A 20,381-nucleotide genomic window follows, 5' to 3' on the forward strand; every position below is an offset into this window, starting at 1 on the left:
TTTAAGGTGGAACGGGAAAATTCGAACAAGAAGATGGCGAATGAGAAGCGACTTCAGCCTCGTAAAAAGTCGAACGTTAAGAGACATTTTACAAGAAACTATTCTGCTTTTGTGGAAAAGTTTCCTGTCGGAGATGTGAGAAAAGCAGCTATAGCAGAGCAAAGTGAGTCTGCGTTTTCATTTCTATTATATTTTTTAGCCTATATTAGAACATCAGCTGAGACATATTTACAGCCAAGATGGTAAAATGGACATAAAGTGTTGTGGCTCCCAAGGTGGTTTGATTTTTGTTGAAAGGACAAAATGGCTTTTCTTAACATTTGGCTTGCCGCCCCCTGGTATAGAAGAAGTTGCAGTAGTCTAAAACTGAACTGCAGTGTACAGAGTATGAAAATGTATTACAAGCTGCAAATGTCTGGACACACACTAAGCCTAGCATGTGGAAGTGAAAGTAAACCACCATTAGCAGCGCTGGGTGGATAAGAAGGGGCTACTCACAAGAGACCATCTGTACATTAAACAGGGATTTAAAATGCATGTTCACATCTTTATTATATTGAAAAAGTCCATGAAATGAATGGATATCTCCTGCTTTATTTCATGTCACTGTGACACTTCAGAGCTCTCAGGCATCTGAATTTATTCATAACAACACGTTCAAAAATGTTCAAAAATTAGTTTAATATTTATAAACACTTACTCCAAAAGGTGTCATCTGTCAGATCAGGTCATTGTTTTTTTCTGGCATTGGTTTTTGTCATGATATGTTCTTGGGTGAAATCACACTGACATAATGCTGTAATAATGCTACATACTGCTTTATAATGTCACATATCAGCATGATGTCACTGTGACATTCACTGAGACATAATATCAGTAGTCATAATGTAGTATGTTATTTCATCCCAGAACTTGTCATTACACTACCTGATCTCTTTTAACTGACTTACACAATACGGCCAAAAGTATGTGGACCTTCACACCTAATATGAGCTTTTTGGACATCCCATTCCAAAATCATAGGTATCAGTATGCCCCCCTTGTGGCTTAACAGCCTCCACTATTCTCCTAAGGCGTTCTACAAGATTTTGGAGTGTGTATGTGGGAATTTGTGCCATTTAATTCAAAAGAGCTTTGTGAGGTCAAGCACTAATGTTAGACAGAATGGCCTGGCTCGCAATCAACATTCCAATTCATTTCCAAACAGTTTGGTGGGGTGTAGGTCTGGGCTCTGTGCCGATCTTCCTTGAATTGTTGCCACAAATTTGAAAGTATGTCGTTGTCTAAAGTGGTGGTGCAGCAGGTAGTGCTGCTGTTTCCCAGCAAGAAGGGTCTGGGTTTGATTCCCTGGCTGGGCGACCAGGGGTACTTTCTGCATGTTCTCCCTAGATCTGTATGGGTTTCCTTTCACAGTCCAGAGACATGCAGTCAGGCGAGTTGGAGATGCTCAGTTGCCCTTTGGTGTAAATGTACACCGATCAGGCATAACATTCTGACCACCTCCTTGTTTCTACGCTTATTGTCCATTTTATCAGCTCCACTTACTATATAGGTGCACTTTGTAGTTCTACAATTACTGACTGTAGTCCATCTGTTTCTCTGCATACTTTGTTATCCGGTCAGGACCCCCATGGACCCTCACAGAGCAGGTATTACTTGGGTGGTGGATCATTCTCAGCACTGCAGTAACATTGCCATGGTGGTGGTGTGTTAGTGTGTGTTGTGCTGGTCTGAGTGGATCAGGCACAGCAGTGGTGCTGGAGTTTTTAAACACTGTGTCCACTCACTGTCCACTCTATTAGACACTCCTACCTTGTCAGTCCACCTTGTAGATGTAAAGCCAGAGACGATAGCTCATCTGGTGCTGCACAGTTTGTGTTGGTCATCCTCTAGTCCTTCATCAGCGGTCACAGGATGCTGCCCACAAGATGCTGTTGGCTGGATATCTTTGGTTGGTGGACTATTCTCAGTCCAGCAGTGACACTGAGGTGTTCAAAAACTCCAGCAGCACTGCTGTGTCTGATCCACTCGGACCAGCGCAACACACACTAACACACCACCACCACGTCAGTGTTACTGCATTGCTGAGAATGATCCACCACCCAAATAGTACCTGCTCTGTGAGGGTCCATGGGGGTCCTGACCACTGAAGAACAGGGTAAAAGGGGGCTAACAAAGTATACAGAGAAATAGATGTTACAGTAGTGTTAACATTACCATTCTTTGGATCTAAGGGGCCCAAACCCTTACAGATAACCCCAGACCATTATCCCCCCCTCCAGCAAAGTAGGTAGCGTTCAACTTGCATCCGCCCAAAAACGTAGGCATGTACATTAGAAGCTCAGTGTTTCCACCGCTCCAGAGTCAAGTGTCAGTGTGTTTTACACCACTCCAGCTGACGCTTGGCATTGCGTATAGGGCTCTTAGACTTGTGTGCAGCTGCTTAGCCATGAAAACCCTTTTGATGAAGCTCCCGACACACAGTTCCTGTGCTGATGTTGTTCCAGAGGCTACATTCTTCAGCACAGCTGAGCTGTTGTTGCTCCCAGATTCACACTTACAGTTGGCCGAGGCAGATCTAGCGGGGCAGAAATTTCACGAGCTGACTTGTGGCAAAGGCGTCATCTGTTTGAAGTCAGTGAGCTCTTCACTGCAACCTATTTTACTGCCAGTGTTTGTCTATGAAGACTGCATGGCTATGGGCTTGATTTTATACACCTGTTAGCAATGGGTGTGGCTGAAACACCTGAACTTAAACATAAGGGGGGATGTCAATATACTTTTGGCCATATAGTGCAGGTGTTATGTCAACTTCAGTACTGGCAAACACAGTCTTAGGACTGCTGCCCTTCAGTAAAGCCCTTTTATAAAACCATACATCCATACAGAATCATTTAAGAACACTCTTTATAAACACTTTATTCAGTGCTCATGCATGTGTGGGTACCCTTTAAATAAAACGTTAGCAATTATTTAAACATGTTAAACATTTTGCATGAGGATTGCTTGTATTATATTGATGTGTCTATATAGGTATTTATGTATTTGGTTCGTGGTTAATCCCTGATGTTACATTCGCTCGTGTTTGTGTTTTTTGTTTTTCATAGACTGACAATTTATTAATGGATTATTTGTATAGGATCAAGAATTTCCAACATCCTTTCGAGCAGACCAAGGTAGGATGAAACAGAAGATTGTAAATAATGCATAATTAACATTATAGCCATAATTAAGGCTTTTACACACAGCAAAGTGGAATTATTTGTACTAATTTCACTTCAAAACTATTTTTAACTTTAATTATTGCAGTATTTCTAAAATATGCCAGATTATACATTTTTTGTGTGTTTTATATGTGCTTCCTTCTTTTAGCCCGAGTACACAGCTCTCTCCATCTTCAACATGCTCTGTTTAAGCTGGCTTGAAAACAAGGATTACTATGACACTGGAAATAATGAGAGTAGTGAAGACAGCGAAACAAAGGAAGAAAGCAGGGAGAAACTCATGCATTCATATCGAATTATTCTGAGTTTATATGTAAGTATATTGCTTGCTAGTTCTGCGTCTCTGATGTGAGACACATGCAGAAGGTCACTACACTCAAGAATTCGATGCTCACTTCTCAAACTTATCTGTCTCTTCTGTCTTTTCAGCTAGGCAATGAAACACGTAATAGATCTACTGTTGAGCAGCATTGTCGGAAACATGCATGCAACTTTTCATACAGCACTAAAGATCTCAGCCCAAAAGATCTTCAGAGCATGTATTATGAGACGTGTCACTGGAATGGAACATTTCCAGGTATGGATCTTATAATGTCAAAAAGTGATAAATGATCCAATATCATCTTTTTCCAAATCTAAATGACGGATCCTAAGAGTCTAACCCCAAAAACTCTCTTTTTCTTTTTGTCTTTTCCTTGACATCAGCTTGTCCATCTCCGCAGGGTAAGTAACTTTGAAATAATTAGAAAAATATTCATGTTGTTTTGGATTTATGCAGGATGTGTCTCATGTTATTCTGCTAATGCATGTTGTTGACACATTGCTGAGTCAAATAGGGGCTTCTGAGTGTCACCATCCCAGATGAAAATGTTATTGCTCAAATTAAGTCCTTGATGGCTCAGGAGACTTAATGATGATTCTCCTAAAATTCAGCATTAGACAAAAGAAAGTATTCTAGCCCAGATAAACAATGATAATAGTTATTTACAGCATCAAAACCAAGAAGGTCTTGGATGAGGAATGGTTGGGTTCCTGGCTGTTGCCAAATCTGAGCACAATGTGTGACTTCATTGAAATCTCTAGAGCTCAAGAGGTTAATGGACTTTATTGAAATCTCTAGAGACACGGGGTTAATGGGCTGTATTTCTAAGAATAAGTATCTGGCCAGCAGGAGAGATTTCTGTGAAACTCCGCTTTGTTCTTTCATCCGATCTCGTTGTCTTGAACAAAGCTGTTTTTTGCCTGGACCCGCATGTAGTGCTTGCCCTCTGACCCACCAAATATTCTGTGTGGTGAAATAAGATATAAAATTGTCAGCGAAGTGCTAAGATTTCAGCCCACATGCTAAGCGCAAAATTTATACTCAATCAGCAAAGGCAAAAGGACAAATCAGTGTTACATCAAAGCAGCGATGAACATACTTCTGGGTGGATATCGCAGGCAGCACTGCACTGATACAACAGGATTTTATAGTAGTCCTTCTACTGTACCTTAATTATGTTTATTTTACTAAAATAAATGATTAAATGATCCACTTTGTCACTAATAAATCAATCATAACACTAGCGAAACTTTACCAAATGTTTCAGTTGTGAACATTCTTGCTAATTTTGCACAGAACTCAAAACACCACTACATGACTAGCAAACACATTGACTTTCAGACATTTACTTCAGAACAATGGGATCTAACTACTCACGATGTGGCCATAAGGAAAAGAGATGCAGCCTCACTTCCTGCTATAAAATAGCACGCCACTAAAGCTTTTTGTGTTTCGGTAGTGACAGGAAATGTGAGACAGCAATTTTTTTTCACTTTAACAGAAAGATCTTTAAACAGATCAGTGGAAAATGTGCAAATTTAGGGGTTAGGGTTTGGGACAGCCACCTCCCAATAGAAAGTACCCCATAAATGATTTTGTGTGTATATATCGCTGCTGTTAGAACAAAACCTTGCATCTTCATTTTCATATATATATATATATATATATATATATATATATATATATATATATATATATATATATAAAACAAATACACCGATCAGGCATAACATTATGACCACCTCCTTGTTTCTACACTCATTGTCCATTTTATCAGCTCCACTTACTATATAGGTGCACTTTGTAGTTCTACAGTTACAGACTGTAGTCCATCTGTTTCTCTGCATACTTTGTTAGCCCCCTTTTACCCTGTTCTTCAGTGGCCAGGACCCCCATGGACCCTCACGGAGCAGGTACTATTTGGGTGGTGGATCTTTCTCAGCACTGCAGTAACACTGACGTGGTGGTGGTGTGTTAGTGTGTGTTGTGCTGGTCTGAGTGGATCAGACACAGCAGTGCTGCTGGAGTTTTTAAACACTATGTCCACTTACTGTCCACTCTATTAGACACTCCTACCTTGTCAGTCCGCCTTGTAGATGTGAAGTCAGAGACGATAGCTCATCTGGTGCTGCACAGTTTATGTTGGTCATCCTCAAGTCCTTGATCAGTGGTCACAGGACGCTGCCCACAGGACGCTGCCCACAGGACGCTGTTGGCTGGATATTTTTGGTAGGTGGACTATTCTCAGTCCAGCAGTGACACTGAGGTGTTTAAAAACTCCAGCAGCTCTGGATAATGTTTGATGTCATGGCAGGTAACTAGAGTACACAGCAAAAATTAGCACAACATGAGTCTGATCCACTCGGAGCAGCGCAACACACACTAACACACCACCACCATGTCAGTGTTATTGCAGTGCTGAGAATGATCCACCACCCAAATAGTACCTGCTCTGTGAGGGTCCATGGGGTCCTGACCACTGAAGAACAGGGTAAAAGGGGGCTAACAAAGTATGCAGAGAAACAGATGGACTACAGTCTGTAATTGTAGAACTACACAGTGCACCTATATAGTAAGTGGAGCTGATAAAATGGACAATGAGCGTAGAAACAAGGAGGTGGTCAGAATGTTATGCCTGATCAGTGTATAAATAAAATGTACGTATGTGTGTATATATGTATGTATATGTTTGCGTGTACATTGTGCTGCATAGGTATACATATGTTTGTATGTGGGCACTATATGTATTTTTCTTCTGCATAATAGACACATCGTCTTCAACAGTACAAGCCAGCACTGTGACCACTACACCTGTAACTGCCTGTAAGTTATTTCTCACCCTTTCCTCATACACTGCAGATCATACAGTAATGAAGACCTTTCTTTTCTACTTCTGACTTCCAGTAGAAACACAGTCATGCTTGCCAGCCTCAGGTTTACAGTGTGGTACAATACTGCACAGATGAATTTTAAACAGGATTAATAATAAACAGTAGAAAAATGTGTATTGATTTATAAAAGTTTTATTTGTTGTTATAGAAATTCCATTTACAATTCCAATTAAGAGACCATTAATAACACATGAAGCTGTGTCTCATATGCAGTCAACTGAATCACATGATGGGGCCATACAGAAGTTAAGATAAATAAGACAAATACGACATCGAGGAGACCTCCTGAATAACACTTCTTAGATAGATTTAGAATGAGAGAGAATGAGAAAGAGAAAAATTTGTTCATCTGCTCTCATTATATGCACTGCAGATTGCAGTTTCAGAACACTGACACTGTTATATCACTGTCAGATTTTGTTCAGTAATATCACATGTGTCTTGTTACTGTTATGTGTAATTGTCATTGACATGACGGATGATGTTTGATGTCATGGCAGGTAACTAGAGTACACAGCAAAAATTAGCACAACATTAGCACAACATGAGCCGTCATAATAACATCTGTCATAACAATTACCAGTAATGCTTACATAATGTTATATTACTGAACAAAATCTGTCCCAACCTGTTTGGGGGATGGTTATGTCAGTGTTATGTAGGCAGGTTTAGGTAAAGTGTTTCATTGTCGCATCCTGTTGCCAAATGGCAACGATTATATTTGATCAATTTATACAAACTTCATATCTTCTGAACAGGTTTTTACTATAAAAAGACATTGTAACTTCCCACAGATTGTGTTGTCTTGACGTAATTGTGTATAAATATTGAATTTTGAGCTTCAGATAATAGACCTGAAAAAATGTATACCGGACAGACCTTTATTCTCTAGACAGGTAAATAAATTTGAAGAAAGTAGTTGTTGCCATATGGTAACGACATGCAGTAAAGGGTTAAAGCACCCTCTGATTTTTTGAAGTGGGCATATTTGTATCATACTAATAATCTACTAATCATATTAATTACACATAAATTTGATTTCTAGGAATCTAGATTCACTTGAGAGCTGTGTTTCTTACCCAGTGATGACTGATTCTTAGTACCTGTTTGTTTGTTTGTTTGTTTTAAGACCAATCGACCACCGTTCCATCTTCTACTACCAGTCACCAAAGCATCAGTACGTACCTGAACCAACATTATTTATGAACTGACGGTTAGGTCTGGATTATCACCTTATTTACTTGTTGCAAAAATATATAAATTTTAGTGCCACGCACAAACTTTCAACTTTTAAACTTTTCAAACTTTTCAAAACTAAAGCGCCCTCTTATTTGTTGAAAATGTGCAAACTCACTTTATACTGGTAATATAATAATCACAATAATCACACATAAATTTGTTTTTTAGGCATCTAGATTCACTAAAGTAGTGTGTTCTTTACCCACTGATGACTGACTCTCACTACGTTTTGTATTTAAGATCCATCGACTCCCACTTCATCTTCTACTACCAGTTACCAAAGCATCAGTAAGTGTCTCCCCCGACATTATTGATGAACTGACAGTTAGGCCTACATTATTTTCTTGTTTAAATATTATCAGTTAGGTTGCCGCCAACGTGACCCACCCAAACACACATACACCACCTGCTGCTGCATAGACCTACATCTTGGTTTAGCCTGTATGCTTTTTTTTTTGTATTCACTGATTTAATGAAAATGACACATTAAAAATTTAAGAATTTTAAATTTGTAATTGCAGACATTCAGCTGTTGAGGATTTTATGCCAGTTTCCTCTCTTTCAATAATGCACAGAAATGTCCTCGAGTGCCAGTGGCTCCCTCTTGTGGAGAATCTTCACCCTGGTTAACATGACTGAGGGCATAATTGGCAAAGTCATATCCATTTGTGTCACATATACACTCTTAAATACAAGTGGGAAAAAAGGTTCTTAGCACAATGCTATAAAAGAACCATTTTTGGTTTCCTAAAGAACATTTCAGTGGATGGTACTTTGGAGATCTGGTTGTGCGCATAAGATGTGTGAATGTGAAGAACCTTTTTAAAGTTTCTTCAACAAACGTGGTTCTTTAAGGAAGCAAAAGTGGCTCTTTTGTGGCATTGGGCAAAAAAAAACAATTTAAAAAAAACTGCATACATAATAAAAGCAGTAGCAAAATTGGTGTTTTTTCTCATGTTATTTAGGTGCATCAGCTTCACCATTTCAAGTCAGCCAGATGACAGATTCACCTGTACCTAATGGTAGGATATTTAACCCCAAAAATTAGTGTATATAAACGCTTTCAGCAACTGTAGTGACATCATTTTCATTCATTTGGCATCTGGATTAACTTAAGAGGTCTATTCTTTATCCACCAATGACTGACTCTCACTACATTTTGTATTTGTTTTAAGATCCAATGACTTCCACTCCATTTTCTACTACCAATCACCAAAGCATCAGTAAGTGCCTCTCCCAGCGTTCTTATTAATTACCTGGATTATTTTCTTGTTATTATCGATTACATTGCCACGCTTGTGACCCCCCAAATACGCCACCTGCCGCAGCATAAACCTGCTTTCTCTTTTAAGTTTAGCGTATATGCTTTTTTATATTCACTGATTCAATAAAAATTTGAGCTATTGAACTATTTTGCTTCAGGTTTTGAAATGTATGACTGCAAACACTCATACATTGGTGAGATTCAGCTGTTGGGGGTTTTATGCCAGTTTCCTCTCTTTCAATGATGCACAGAAATGTACTTCAGTGCTAATAGTGCCCTCTTGTGGAGAATCTTCACCCTTCTTAATGTGATCGAGGGCATACATGGCAAAGTTATGTCTATTTGCTTCGCATATACACTCTTAAAAACAAAAGAGGCAAAAAGGGTTCTTCGCACATTGCTATAGGAGAACCATTTTTGGTTCCCTAAAGAACGTTTCATTGGATGGTACTTTGAAGATCCATTCGTGCACATACGATTTGTGAGTGTGAAGAACTTTTTTAAAGTATAAAGAACTTCCTCAACATGTAAAGGTTCTTAAAAAAAGTTAAATCAGTAAACAACTTTTGAACCTTTTTTAAAGTTCTTCACGTGCAGAAATCTCTAACAAATATGCTTTTAGGGAGGCAAAAGTCCTTTTATAGCATTGGTCAAAGAACCCTCTGTAGCACATTATTTTAAAGAACAACTGCATATATAGTGAAAAACAGAAGCAAAATTGATGGTGATATATAAAAGTTTTTCTCGTGTCATTTAGGTGCGTCAGCTTCAACATCTCAATTAAGCCATATGACAGATCGAACTGTATCTAATGGTAAGATATTTATCACCAAAAATAATTAGTATGTATAAAGCCCTATTTCCAAAAAAGTTGAGACACTGTGAAAAATGCAGATAAAAACAGAACACTATGATGTACAAACCATGTAAACTCTATATTAAATTGAAGATAGTAAAAAGACAACATATGAAATATATATATATATATATATATATATATATATATATATATATATATATATATATATATAATGCGCATGTTAAATTTGATGCCAGCAACACATTTCTAAAAGTTGGGACGGTTTACCACTGTGTTTCATCACCTCTTCTTTTAACAACACTCTGTAAGCGTTCGGGAGCTGAGGAGGACCAACTGCTGTAGTTTTGAAAGCGAAATGTTCTTCCATTCTTCCTTGATACAGGATCTCAGCTACTCAACAGTTCAGTGTCTCCTTTGTCATATTTTTCATTTCATAATCCGCCAAATGTTTTCAGTGGCTGACAGGTCTGGACTGCAGGCCGGTCGGTTTAGCACCTGGACTCTTTTACATTCTGTTGTAATATGTGCAGAATGTGGTTTTACATTGTCTTGCTGAAATATTCAAGGCCTTCCCTGAAAAAGACGTCGTCTGGATGGCTGCATATGTTGCCAAAACTTATATATATCATTTAGCATTAATGGTGCCTTAATAGATGTGTAAGTCACCCATGGCATGTGCACTAATACACCCCTATCCCATCATGCTGGTTTTTGAACTGTGCGCTGATAACAAGCTGAGTGGTCTTTAGCCCAGAGGATGCAGTGTCCATGATTTCTAAAAAGAATTTAAAATTTTAATTTGCTGGACTAAAAGACACTTTTCCACTTTGCCTCTGTCCATCTTAAATGAGCTCAAGCCCAAAGAAGACGGCGGTGTTTCTGGATCCTGTTTATTTATGGTTTCTTCTTTGCGATTTAGAGTTTTAACTTGCATTTGTGGATGCAGTGATGAACTGTTCTCACAGACAGTGTTTTTCAGAAGTGTTTCTGAGCCCATGCAGTGATTTCCAGTACAGAATCATGTCTGTTTTTAATGCGGTGCTGCCTGAGGGTCCAAAGATCACGGCCAGCTAATATTAGTTTTGGCCTTGTCCCTTACATACAGAGATCTTTAATGATATTATGTGCTGTAGATAATGAAATCCTCAAGTTCTTTGCTATTTTATGTTGAGAAACTCTTGAGTTATTCTCGAATTGTTGCTCTATTTGCTTGTGCAGTCTTTCACAAAGTGTTGAACCCATCATCATCTTTACTTCTGAAAGACTCAGCCTCTCTGGGAGGCTCTTTTTATGCCCAGTCATGTTACTGACTTGTTGCCAGTTAACCACCAGGGTTTTTTTGAAACATTACACAACTTTAGCAGTCTGTTGTTGCCCCGTCCCGACTTGAAACATGTTGCTGGCGTCAATTCCAAATGGACATCATTTTTTTTAAAAAACAATAAAATTTCTCAGTTTTAAAGTCTGATATGTTGTCTTTGTACTATTTTCAATTAAATATAGGGTTTTATGATTTACATATTGTTTCATTCTGTACATATATTTTCAGCAACTGTAGTGAAAATGTGCAAACTCACTTAATACTGGCAATATAATCACAATCACATTAATCTCACATCATTTTGATTTCTAGGCATTTATATACACAAGAGCTTTATTCTTTAACCACAGATGATTGACTTTCTCTACATTATTTGTGTTTTTGTTTGTTTTAAGATCCTTCAACTCCTTCTCCGTCTTCTACTACCAATTACGAAACTATCAGTAAGTGCCTCTCAGTCTTCATTTATGAATTTGCAGCCAGGCCCAAAATATTTTTTCGCTGAGATATTATCGATTACATTGCCACCAAAGCGCACCCCAAATACACATTTACCATCTGCTGCAGTGCACCTACTTTTTCTTTTAAGTTTAATCTATCTGCTTTTTTATATTCACTGATTGAAGCATTAAATCATTTAAAGGAGACTAACTAACTAATTAACTAACTAACTAATACCTTCAGGTAATGAACTGTTTTGCTTCAGGTGTTGAAATGTGCAAACATTTCATACATTGGTGACATTCAGTTGTTGAGGGTTTTATGCCAGTTTCCTCTCTTTCAATGATGCACAAGTGTACTTGAAATGTACAAATAGCTCCCTCTTGTGGAGAATCTTCAACTTGCTTAACATGAGCGACAGTGTAAATGGCAAAATGTCTATTTGCTTTGCATATACACTCTTAAAAATCAAAGTGGCAAGAAGGGTTCTTTGCACTGCTGTAGGAGAACCATTTTTGGTTCCATAAATAACATTTCAGTGGATGGTACTTTGGAGATCCATTTGTACACATGAGTGTTTAAGTTTTATCTGGTTCTTTAGGGAAATAAAAGTGGTTCTTTTTATGGCCGAAGAACCCATTGCAGCACATTTTTTTAAAGAACAACTGTATACATAATAAAAATTTAGCAGAATTGGTTTTGGGAAAAGTTTTTCTTGTGTCATTTAGGTGTGTCAGCTTCACCATTTCAGGTCAGCCATATGACAGATTCACCTGTACCTAACAGTAAATAGGCACTTTCAGCATCTTTATTGTCAATAAAACACCCTGTTATTTCTTGAATAAGTGCCTGTTGGATGATGAGTTGGAGTGGTGAAGCTCCATTGAACAGCTGTAAAATGAGGTGAAGTGATGAAGCTCCATTGAAAACCTTTTGGATAAGTTGGAGTAGTAAAGCTTAATTGAATACCTGTAGGATAAGTTGAAATGTTGAAGCTCTGCTGAACACCTTTGAGCTGTATAGGAACGTTGAAGCTCAATTGAACACCTTTGGATTGAACTGGAATGTTGAAGCTCTGATGAACACATTTGGGTTGAATAGGAATAGTGAAGCTCTGCTGAACACCTTTGGGTTGAACTGGAATGTTGAAGCTCTGATGAACACATTTGGGTTGAATAGGAATAGTGAAGCTCTGCTGAACACCTTTGGGTTGAACTGGAATGTTGAAGCTCTGATGAACACCTTTGGGTTGAATAGGAATAGTGAAGCTCTGCTGAACACCTTTGGGTTGAATAGGAATAGTGAAGCTCTGTTGAACACCTTTGGATCGAATCGGAATAGTGAAGCTCTTTTGAAAACCTCTGGAATTTGGAACCAGTGTGAACCCATTGTTCTTTTCTGCCAGTCACTAAACTTCAAAAACAAGCTCCAAAAACCTGCTTCCAAAATTGTCATTTATTTTGTAGAAGTCTGTAACAATTCTGACAGCCCATGTGTTTTGAAACCTCAAGGAGCAATGAAAGATCTGAGATCAGAGATTTAGAGAAACGTCTGAACAGCAGGGAAGCAGGAAGCCCACAAAACAGATGTTGGATGTAGGAGTATATTGGAGTGTAGAGCATGTTTGGGATGTGTTGCAGTCAATCTTCATTGAACACTTTTCGGAATCCTGGAGTGATGAAGTTTGTCTGTTTTGATTGTGGCAGTGTTGAATAAGTATTAATGGGAATGTTCAATGTTTTATTTTTTGTATTCAAATACTCTGTGTTTGGTCTGTTGTGCATAAAATAAAAAAAGTTTTTGGCTATTCTGCACATGTGAAAGCTGTAATGCTGGCCTGGATAGAGTTTGACGCACACTGACCGGGAAACCCAAGTCTCTCAGGGAGACACAAACACTCGCCTGTTTGCATATTATCATTGGCCAAACCACCATCGAAGTCTGTTTTGTTGATGTAGTCCCTGGTATGCCTTGTTCCCTCTCAGCGTGTAGCGCAGAAACCAGCGTCTTTCCCTCTCACGCTGGAGAAGGTCATTGTTCAAGCTGTTTGCGCTCCTTCCCTAACTCGCTACAGCTTTACGTAATTAATGTCAGGTACTCTGGGGATAAACGGAAGTTCCACCTGTTCTTAATGTGCTTCATGCATGAAGCTCGTTTTGTTAACCCAGACTTTTTCTTACAAAGGTAATCTGACTGTTTTACTCAAAAAAAAATGTACCATTTTTGTGTGCAAAAAAGATTGATTGGATTATTTTTTATTTTGTTTTAGTAGATAATGGAAAAACCTGCCCAAGAATGGGAGAAGTTGAAGCCCTGAAATCAAAAAGTAAGTCTGGACCTCCATTGCTCATTATTAGCTTATTCCCCTTGTTGCCTATTTGCTGACCAAAACAATGTCTTCCATTTGATTTTTCCAGATCTGGTTTTCACATTTTTATTCATCGTCTCGGGACTGGCCAATGTTGTCTTGATGATCATCGTGTGGTCCCAGTGCAGGGGACGACGGCAGTATCCACAGGTGAGTTGAGCAGACTCTTTAATTTTCTTGTGTTTGTATGTGTTGTGCTTTGTTGGGGTGTCAGTGTGCATTACCATAGCGAATGATTACCAAATGTTTTATTGCCGTTATTGGCAGATTTATTGGTATTGGCGAAAATATTGCAGATAACTATGTAAAACTGGTTTGTTAAATTAAAAATTCAATTCAGAGTCAGGAGGAGGAGTTGGGTCAGGAGTTTTTTTCAAACCGCATCATGCATCTTTACATATTGACATCACACACACAGCCTCAAAAGAAGGTCCGGCTTGATGTTTAGGTCAAATTCAAAGTTGCATTGATGAAGATATGATGACAGTAGTGGATAATTCACTCACGTCCCTCACCATGTTTGGAATAAGGTCTCTTTGAATACTTCTTCAACACACAGTACTCAGATCAGCCTGTTAAAGCTGCTCTATGTAAGATTTGGGGATTGGATTTGGAGGCCTCTATGTTGGAAGTATGTAATTGCCAGGGGTGCTTTAACTTGCTTGTGGGCCCTGGGGCTAAAGGTGGTCATGGACCCTGTGAATGTAGGTCCATACAAGAAAGTGCACACACTGTCAGTTTCTTCTCGTACTGCCATTCATCATCTTTCCATTACTGCACAAACTTAAACAAACTTTCTGTTTCATTTTAAATGGTGCTGCAGTTGCCTTCTGGCAAGACGGAACATTTGAATATAAAGCTGCCAAATAGGAGGTCAGTTTCAGTCTCACCAAACTTAAACCCAGAACCAAAGCAGTAAAAGCCACAGTTGGTCAAGGTTTAAAATTTGCGCTGAACTTGAGATGAACTTCAGCTTGAGCTCATGTGTGCTGATGTTATCTAGCTGCGCTCCATTCAATCTGTTGCATGGAGCTTTTTCCAGGTTATTGTGGTGTTTACACTGTAAATCACCCATATCACCAAAACAGCTAAGGTCTACAACAAGCTATAGGATCGTTTTATCCAGTGGCGTGGGCAGAAATAAATTGTTGGGTAGGCTTGTGAAAAAGTGGGTAGAGCAAATTGGTAGACACAGTTTCCAAGCGCCCAAAGAAGACAATGTTACAGACAAAAAAACTAAACAACAAACCTAAAAGCCTAAACCTAATCATCGTAGGTAAAGCATACTGCCACGACAGGTAAAGCATTTATAGTTCATTAGTGTCTTACCTTTGATGCACTGAAGTTACATTGCGTCATAAGTACCAGATTCTCAGAAACTGACAACATCGGTAGAATTCAACATACTGAACAGGTCGGAAATCTGACTTTTACACATACTCAGTTAACCTGCATCTTTTAACCGAAGCTGGAGCTTCAGAATCACACACTGGTGCACTGATAGCAACTGATAGCAGATAGCAACGGTTGCTATTTATTGATTAGAGGGCACACGGAACTTGGCGGAGAGCATAATAATTTGATTGACCGTAATACATTTACAGCACCCTCAGAAAACAAATCAAATTTCACTACCTTAAAATGTCTGCTCAATAAATGTGATTGCATTGGCTTGTTATCAATCTGGGTAGAGGAAATAAATCAATTTTATTGAACAAAAAAAAGCCAATCAGAGGCCCTGAATTAGTCAGTTCCCTCTGGGAACATGGGTTGTACTTTGTACCCTAGTTATACATTTGCACCAGAGAGGTATCCAAATCCCTCAAACGTAGCTTTAAGACTGTTTCTGCTGTTCATTTGAGTTTAATTTCACATTTGAGAACTGACAGTCATATCAGTCAGTGAAGCACTGTGTAACTAAACTATTGGAATGTTTAAAATAAAATCATAAACATACATATAATTATTGATCAGTATGATCAGCTTTTAATCAGTATTGGTATCTGCCACAAAACTGTCATATCAGTCAGGCCCTAGTAATGGGATTTTTGACTTTACTCTCATTATCAAATGAAATGCATGCCTGACTGACGGTCACCTGTTGGTGAAGCTCTTGGTTGTTTTGCTTTTGTGTCTTGGGTTGTTGTCTTCCTGTGAAGTGATAAACCATTGGAAGCATTTGAAGAGTTTATTTGCAAAAAACAATAAACGTCCTCCTTTTAAAAAACGAGCCGATGGTGGTCAGTTATTCTCGACACACAGCACATTCGTTAGTCTCGTCACAAAAGCCGGTACTGTTCATTGTCCAGGCACTGCAAGTTTAAGTTTTACAGCAGAAACGGTCAGTTTTCAAACAGAACCCGATAAATCCGTACAGCCAATCAGCACACAGTATTCGGGTCAGGTGACTCAAAACTGCCACAAACTCTTTTTGGGGAGAATCTCAAACGGCTCCCTTCTTCCTACAAAGTGCAGCCCATAGGTCCTAAAATAACGTCTACTGGGTCTAACAGAGCTCAGTGTGTCTAACAGAGAACCACTCAGGATTCAGCCATGTGAGCACAATTCATACTGGACACCAATTTCATAGCTCACATAGTGCACTATATAGGGAGCAGTGAGCCATTAGAGATTTTCCAGTGTATGATCTTACAGATGTTTAATGCTGACCATTAATGGGCTGTTTTCCAATTTTCAGCACCTTTACGAGCTGTTTTATGTTAAAGCGTTAAATATTGCACTTAAAAGAAACTTGTATTCATTCTGAAACATGATCACTAGAGTTATCTGCTTTTGCCAAAAAAAACAAGATTTTCAATAAAAACATTTTTTCAAAGGTTTTTTTCAATTTTGTAAATTGTAATAAGTCATGTTTAATTAATTAAAACAACCCAACAGCAGTTTGATTTGATTACCTGGAATGTGCAATAAAGAAACGTGATTTATGAAAATTCATTAAAATGGAGATATCTGTTTTTGCAAATGAACTCTTCATATTATAATTACATGTGTAGAGGGTGCCTATACTCTTCTGAAGTCATTGTAATGATTGCTTTCTAGTTTAATGATTTTGAATCATTTGGATTTGGAATAACAGAAGATATTTATAAATGCTTTTAATCAATACTTCTCTTTTCTGGCATCATCAAACAGAATGAGAGAAGATATTATATAACAAATGATCATCAGTTTTCTATTCAAAGTCATTTCTTGTCAAGTTATTTGTCTTAAGATTAGATCACCACTTCTGAAGTCGAAAGCATTCTGAAGGTTATTTTAATTAAAATATACTCGATGTTTAGCAGCTTTCTCAGTTATTATAGAACCATCTACAGCTCTGTTCATCATTCTGGGCACATCTAACATTTATTCGTTTAGTACAAACTTAAAAAAAGATGGTTCTTCGAGGGTTCTTTAGTAAAATCTTTCTTTAGTTAGGTTCTACCTAGAGCCATGAACAGTCAAAGAACCCTTTGCATGATTAAAGGGTTCTTTGCATCATGAAAGCGTTCCTCAATTTGATAGAGAGTGTGTTGTATTTGGTCCTATTTATAACAAAATGGTTCTATTTAGCACTTTAAATAGAACCCATAAATAGAAAAAGGTTCCATATAGAACCATGTACAGTACATTCTCCATCAATCCGAAGAACCCTTTCATGATGCAAAGAACCCTTTAATCATGCAAAGGATTTTTTGAGTGTTCATGGCTCTCTGTAGAACCTTTTTTTTCTTTACTAAAGAACCATCTTTTCTAGGAGTGTACAATGTCTGACTAACTACCCGTTTAATTTTTGATCATAATTATCTTTTTTCGTTTAACTGTAAAACAAACGACTATTAAGATTTGTGACAGTTGATTTAATTACGTTCATTATCCCACTTTCTTTAGTACAATACATTATTCATCTTTAGTCCATCAGTATTTCATTTTAATTCATATTTCACCACCTGGTATAATCTACTTAAAGTTATATTATAATGTAACAACTCAAAAAATGATGTTTTACCTCTGGCTTTGGCACTGACTAAACTGAAGTGTCAACTTACATGTGATTTTCTGAGTGAAAATACGTTAAAGGGAACCCTGACTGTTAAGACTTGTATCAAATGGTGTACCTGTCTAATTCTATTAAAATATGATGTATAACCAAACAAAAAAAGCCTTATTACAAATATGTAAAATCCCTCTATTAGTAGGTCACCACTGTCACACTGTGATGTCATATGGTTGCACTGGACTAAGTAAAGTGTTCTAAGTAAAGTTGGAAAGGCTAAATGATACATTTGAGTTAGTGAGATGTTTAGCTTGCTGTTCTTCACTCAGTAGATGGGAGAGTAGGCAACTATTTGATGGAACAACAAAGTTGGCAACTTCCTAGTAGAAGGATTTTGTCTGTTCTTAATTACCAATGATGTATTTTGCTTGTTTAATACAACACATTTTAATTGTACTGGACATTCACACCACATTAAGGCTCACGTCTTCACAGTCGGGGTTCCCTTTACCACATCCTCTACAGAAAACACATTTTTACTGTTTACTCACTGAACTGAGCTTATGAAGATTCAATGGAGGCTGATTATTCTCTCGTGAACTATCTATGACTCACTGCAGCTGTGCAGTCTTGTGTTGTGGGGCTTGTTGTTTGTTGGTGCTGACGTGGGGTTTGCGTGTTGAGGTGAATTCTTCTGTGAAAAGTAGATCACATCTGGACGCTGGTGGTGGTTTCTGTGGGAGATAATTTCTGTGAAGTTTCTCTTCACACCTCTGTTTGTTCTACTTCACACCCCTCATCATTGTGCTTACATAAACCACAACTGCTTTCCTCCACCGTTGTCTTCACGGCAGACTTCTAAGTACGCTAACACGCTCTTTTTTTCCCTTGCAGTGCATTCAAAATCATTGACCTTGCTTTATCCAGTAAAGGGGGTCAGATCCTTCCTCGAGTGCTCAAATTGCTCGTGAAACTAAAGGCAGAGCAAAAGTTAAAACCAACAGTGCTCATTTGCAACTCGATGCGTGCACAGTCTGCAACATGAAGCACTTCAGCGGTTAAAGCTGTAATTTAGCCGACTGTTTTATTATTAATGCTCATTTAAATGCTACATCTGGACACAGTGATGCATATATTATATGCAGTCATGAGCAAAAGTTTGAACACCACAAATTACTTGTTTTGATGTTTGTCCAAGTGAAAAGAAGTTAATATCCACTGCAGAGAACATGCTTAAATATTTTTTGGCGGTTTCTATTTATTTGCTGAGTTTAACATGCTGGGAAGAAACATACAGTATAAAATGTGCCATAACTTTTGCACACGCCACATTTTATGTTTTATTAATTTTTTTGTTAAGTTCAGCAAATAAACAGTGATTGTGCATTAAAATATAATATATGGTTCTATGTGGAACCTTTTTGAAACGGGGTTCTATTTAGTACCAAGAAGGGTTCTGCTGTTGTTGCGATACAAGCTTGTAACAGTCGCAGAACCCTGCGCTGTACAGAACAAAAAAGGTTGTACATATAACCATCTACAGCACATTCTCCATCAATCTGAAGAACGCTTTCATGATGCATAGAACCCTATAATCATGCGAAGTGTTCTTTGAGTGTTCATGGTTCTGTATAGAACCATTTTCTTTACTAAAGAACCCTTAAAGAACCGTCTTTTTTTGAAGTGTACAATGCATTCAAATGTGCAGAAGTGTGTTCTCTACAGAGGATATATTTGCTTATATTTAGAGTGTAATTTGACCAGGGGCGCCCAAACTTTTGCATATGACTGTGTACACTGCTGTTCAAAAGTTTGAATACAATGTTTTCAGTAATGTAAAACCAATTTTGTTGTAGATACATATATGAAGGACTCTAATGCGCTAGTCCTGTGCATATCATTAATAGGATACTGGAAGAAATAAGGAAACATTAGATGTGTCCAGAATGATGAACAGAGACGTAGAAGGTTATCAGATGACCGAGAAAGCTGTAGAACACTGAGAATTATGTTATAATTAAGCAATAGAATACGAGAGGGAGCGTGTTATCGCGAAATAACATCACGACTGTGATTTGGTCGCCGTAGATCATCACAGCCGTGATGTTATAGCGATAACACACGACCTTGAGTGTTCTATTGCTTTTATACAACAGTTAAGAAATAAAGCAAGAAATAAATAGATTGGGCCGTGAATGTGGCATTTAATATGTTTTAACGTTAGCAGTGCCTTCCACCAAATTATAGTTCCTTAACAAGCAGCTTGTTGCTACGTCAGAGTAACGAACTCCGCTCACTCACTGCACAGTTTGCTGTAAGCCCGCCTTTCGAAGTACAGACTGAGCCATAAAACTGCCGCAATATCAAGTTTAGCTCAGTTTTCTCATTTTTTGCTAGATCAATATTACAGACAGCCAGTCTATAAAGCATCTTACAGCCCATTTAGTTTGGCGAATGGTATTGGGTTCATTTCTGGCTGATTCCAGGTTGTTTA

General features: G+C 38.1%; 1 protein-coding gene across 6 annotated transcripts in view; it reads left to right on the forward strand.

Annotated features, from left to right (window-relative positions):
• The window catches only part of LOC118800515 (putative protein TPRXL), a 38,548-nt gene that overhangs the window by 15,358 nt on the left and 2,809 nt on the right, over positions 1–20,381 (forward strand). For 2 of the 6 annotated variants that reach the window (XM_036560767.1, XM_036560769.1), the window contains exons 4-16: positions 3,108–3,176; positions 3,373–3,537; positions 3,654–3,801; positions 3,930–3,947; positions 6,313–6,369; positions 7,567–7,614; positions 7,917–7,964; positions 8,642–8,698; positions 8,852–8,899; positions 9,698–9,754; positions 11,477–11,524; positions 13,792–13,848; positions 13,940–14,040. In XM_036560767.1, coding sequence (XP_036416660.1) covers positions 3,108–3,176; positions 3,373–3,537; positions 3,654–3,801; positions 3,930–3,947; positions 6,313–6,369; positions 7,567–7,614; positions 7,917–7,964; positions 8,642–8,698; positions 8,852–8,899; positions 9,698–9,754; positions 11,477–11,524; positions 13,792–13,848; positions 13,940–14,040 — 921 coding nt within the window. Of the gene's footprint in view, positions 1–3,107; positions 3,177–3,372; positions 3,538–3,653; positions 3,802–3,929; positions 3,948–6,312; positions 6,370–7,566; positions 7,615–7,916; positions 7,965–8,641; positions 8,699–8,851; positions 8,900–9,191; positions 9,377–9,697; positions 9,755–11,476; positions 11,525–13,791; positions 13,849–13,939; positions 14,041–20,381 lie in introns of those variants that run through there. The other 4 variants (XM_036560770.1, XM_036560771.1, XM_036560772.1 and 1 more) reach the window with 4 other exon arrangements.

The sequence above is a fragment of the Colossoma macropomum genome, unplaced genomic scaffold (assembly GCF_904425465.1).
Source record: "Colossoma macropomum unplaced genomic scaffold, Colossoma_macropomum, whole genome shotgun sequence".
Taxonomy (NCBI): domain Eukaryota; kingdom Metazoa; phylum Chordata; class Actinopteri; order Characiformes; family Serrasalmidae; genus Colossoma; species Colossoma macropomum.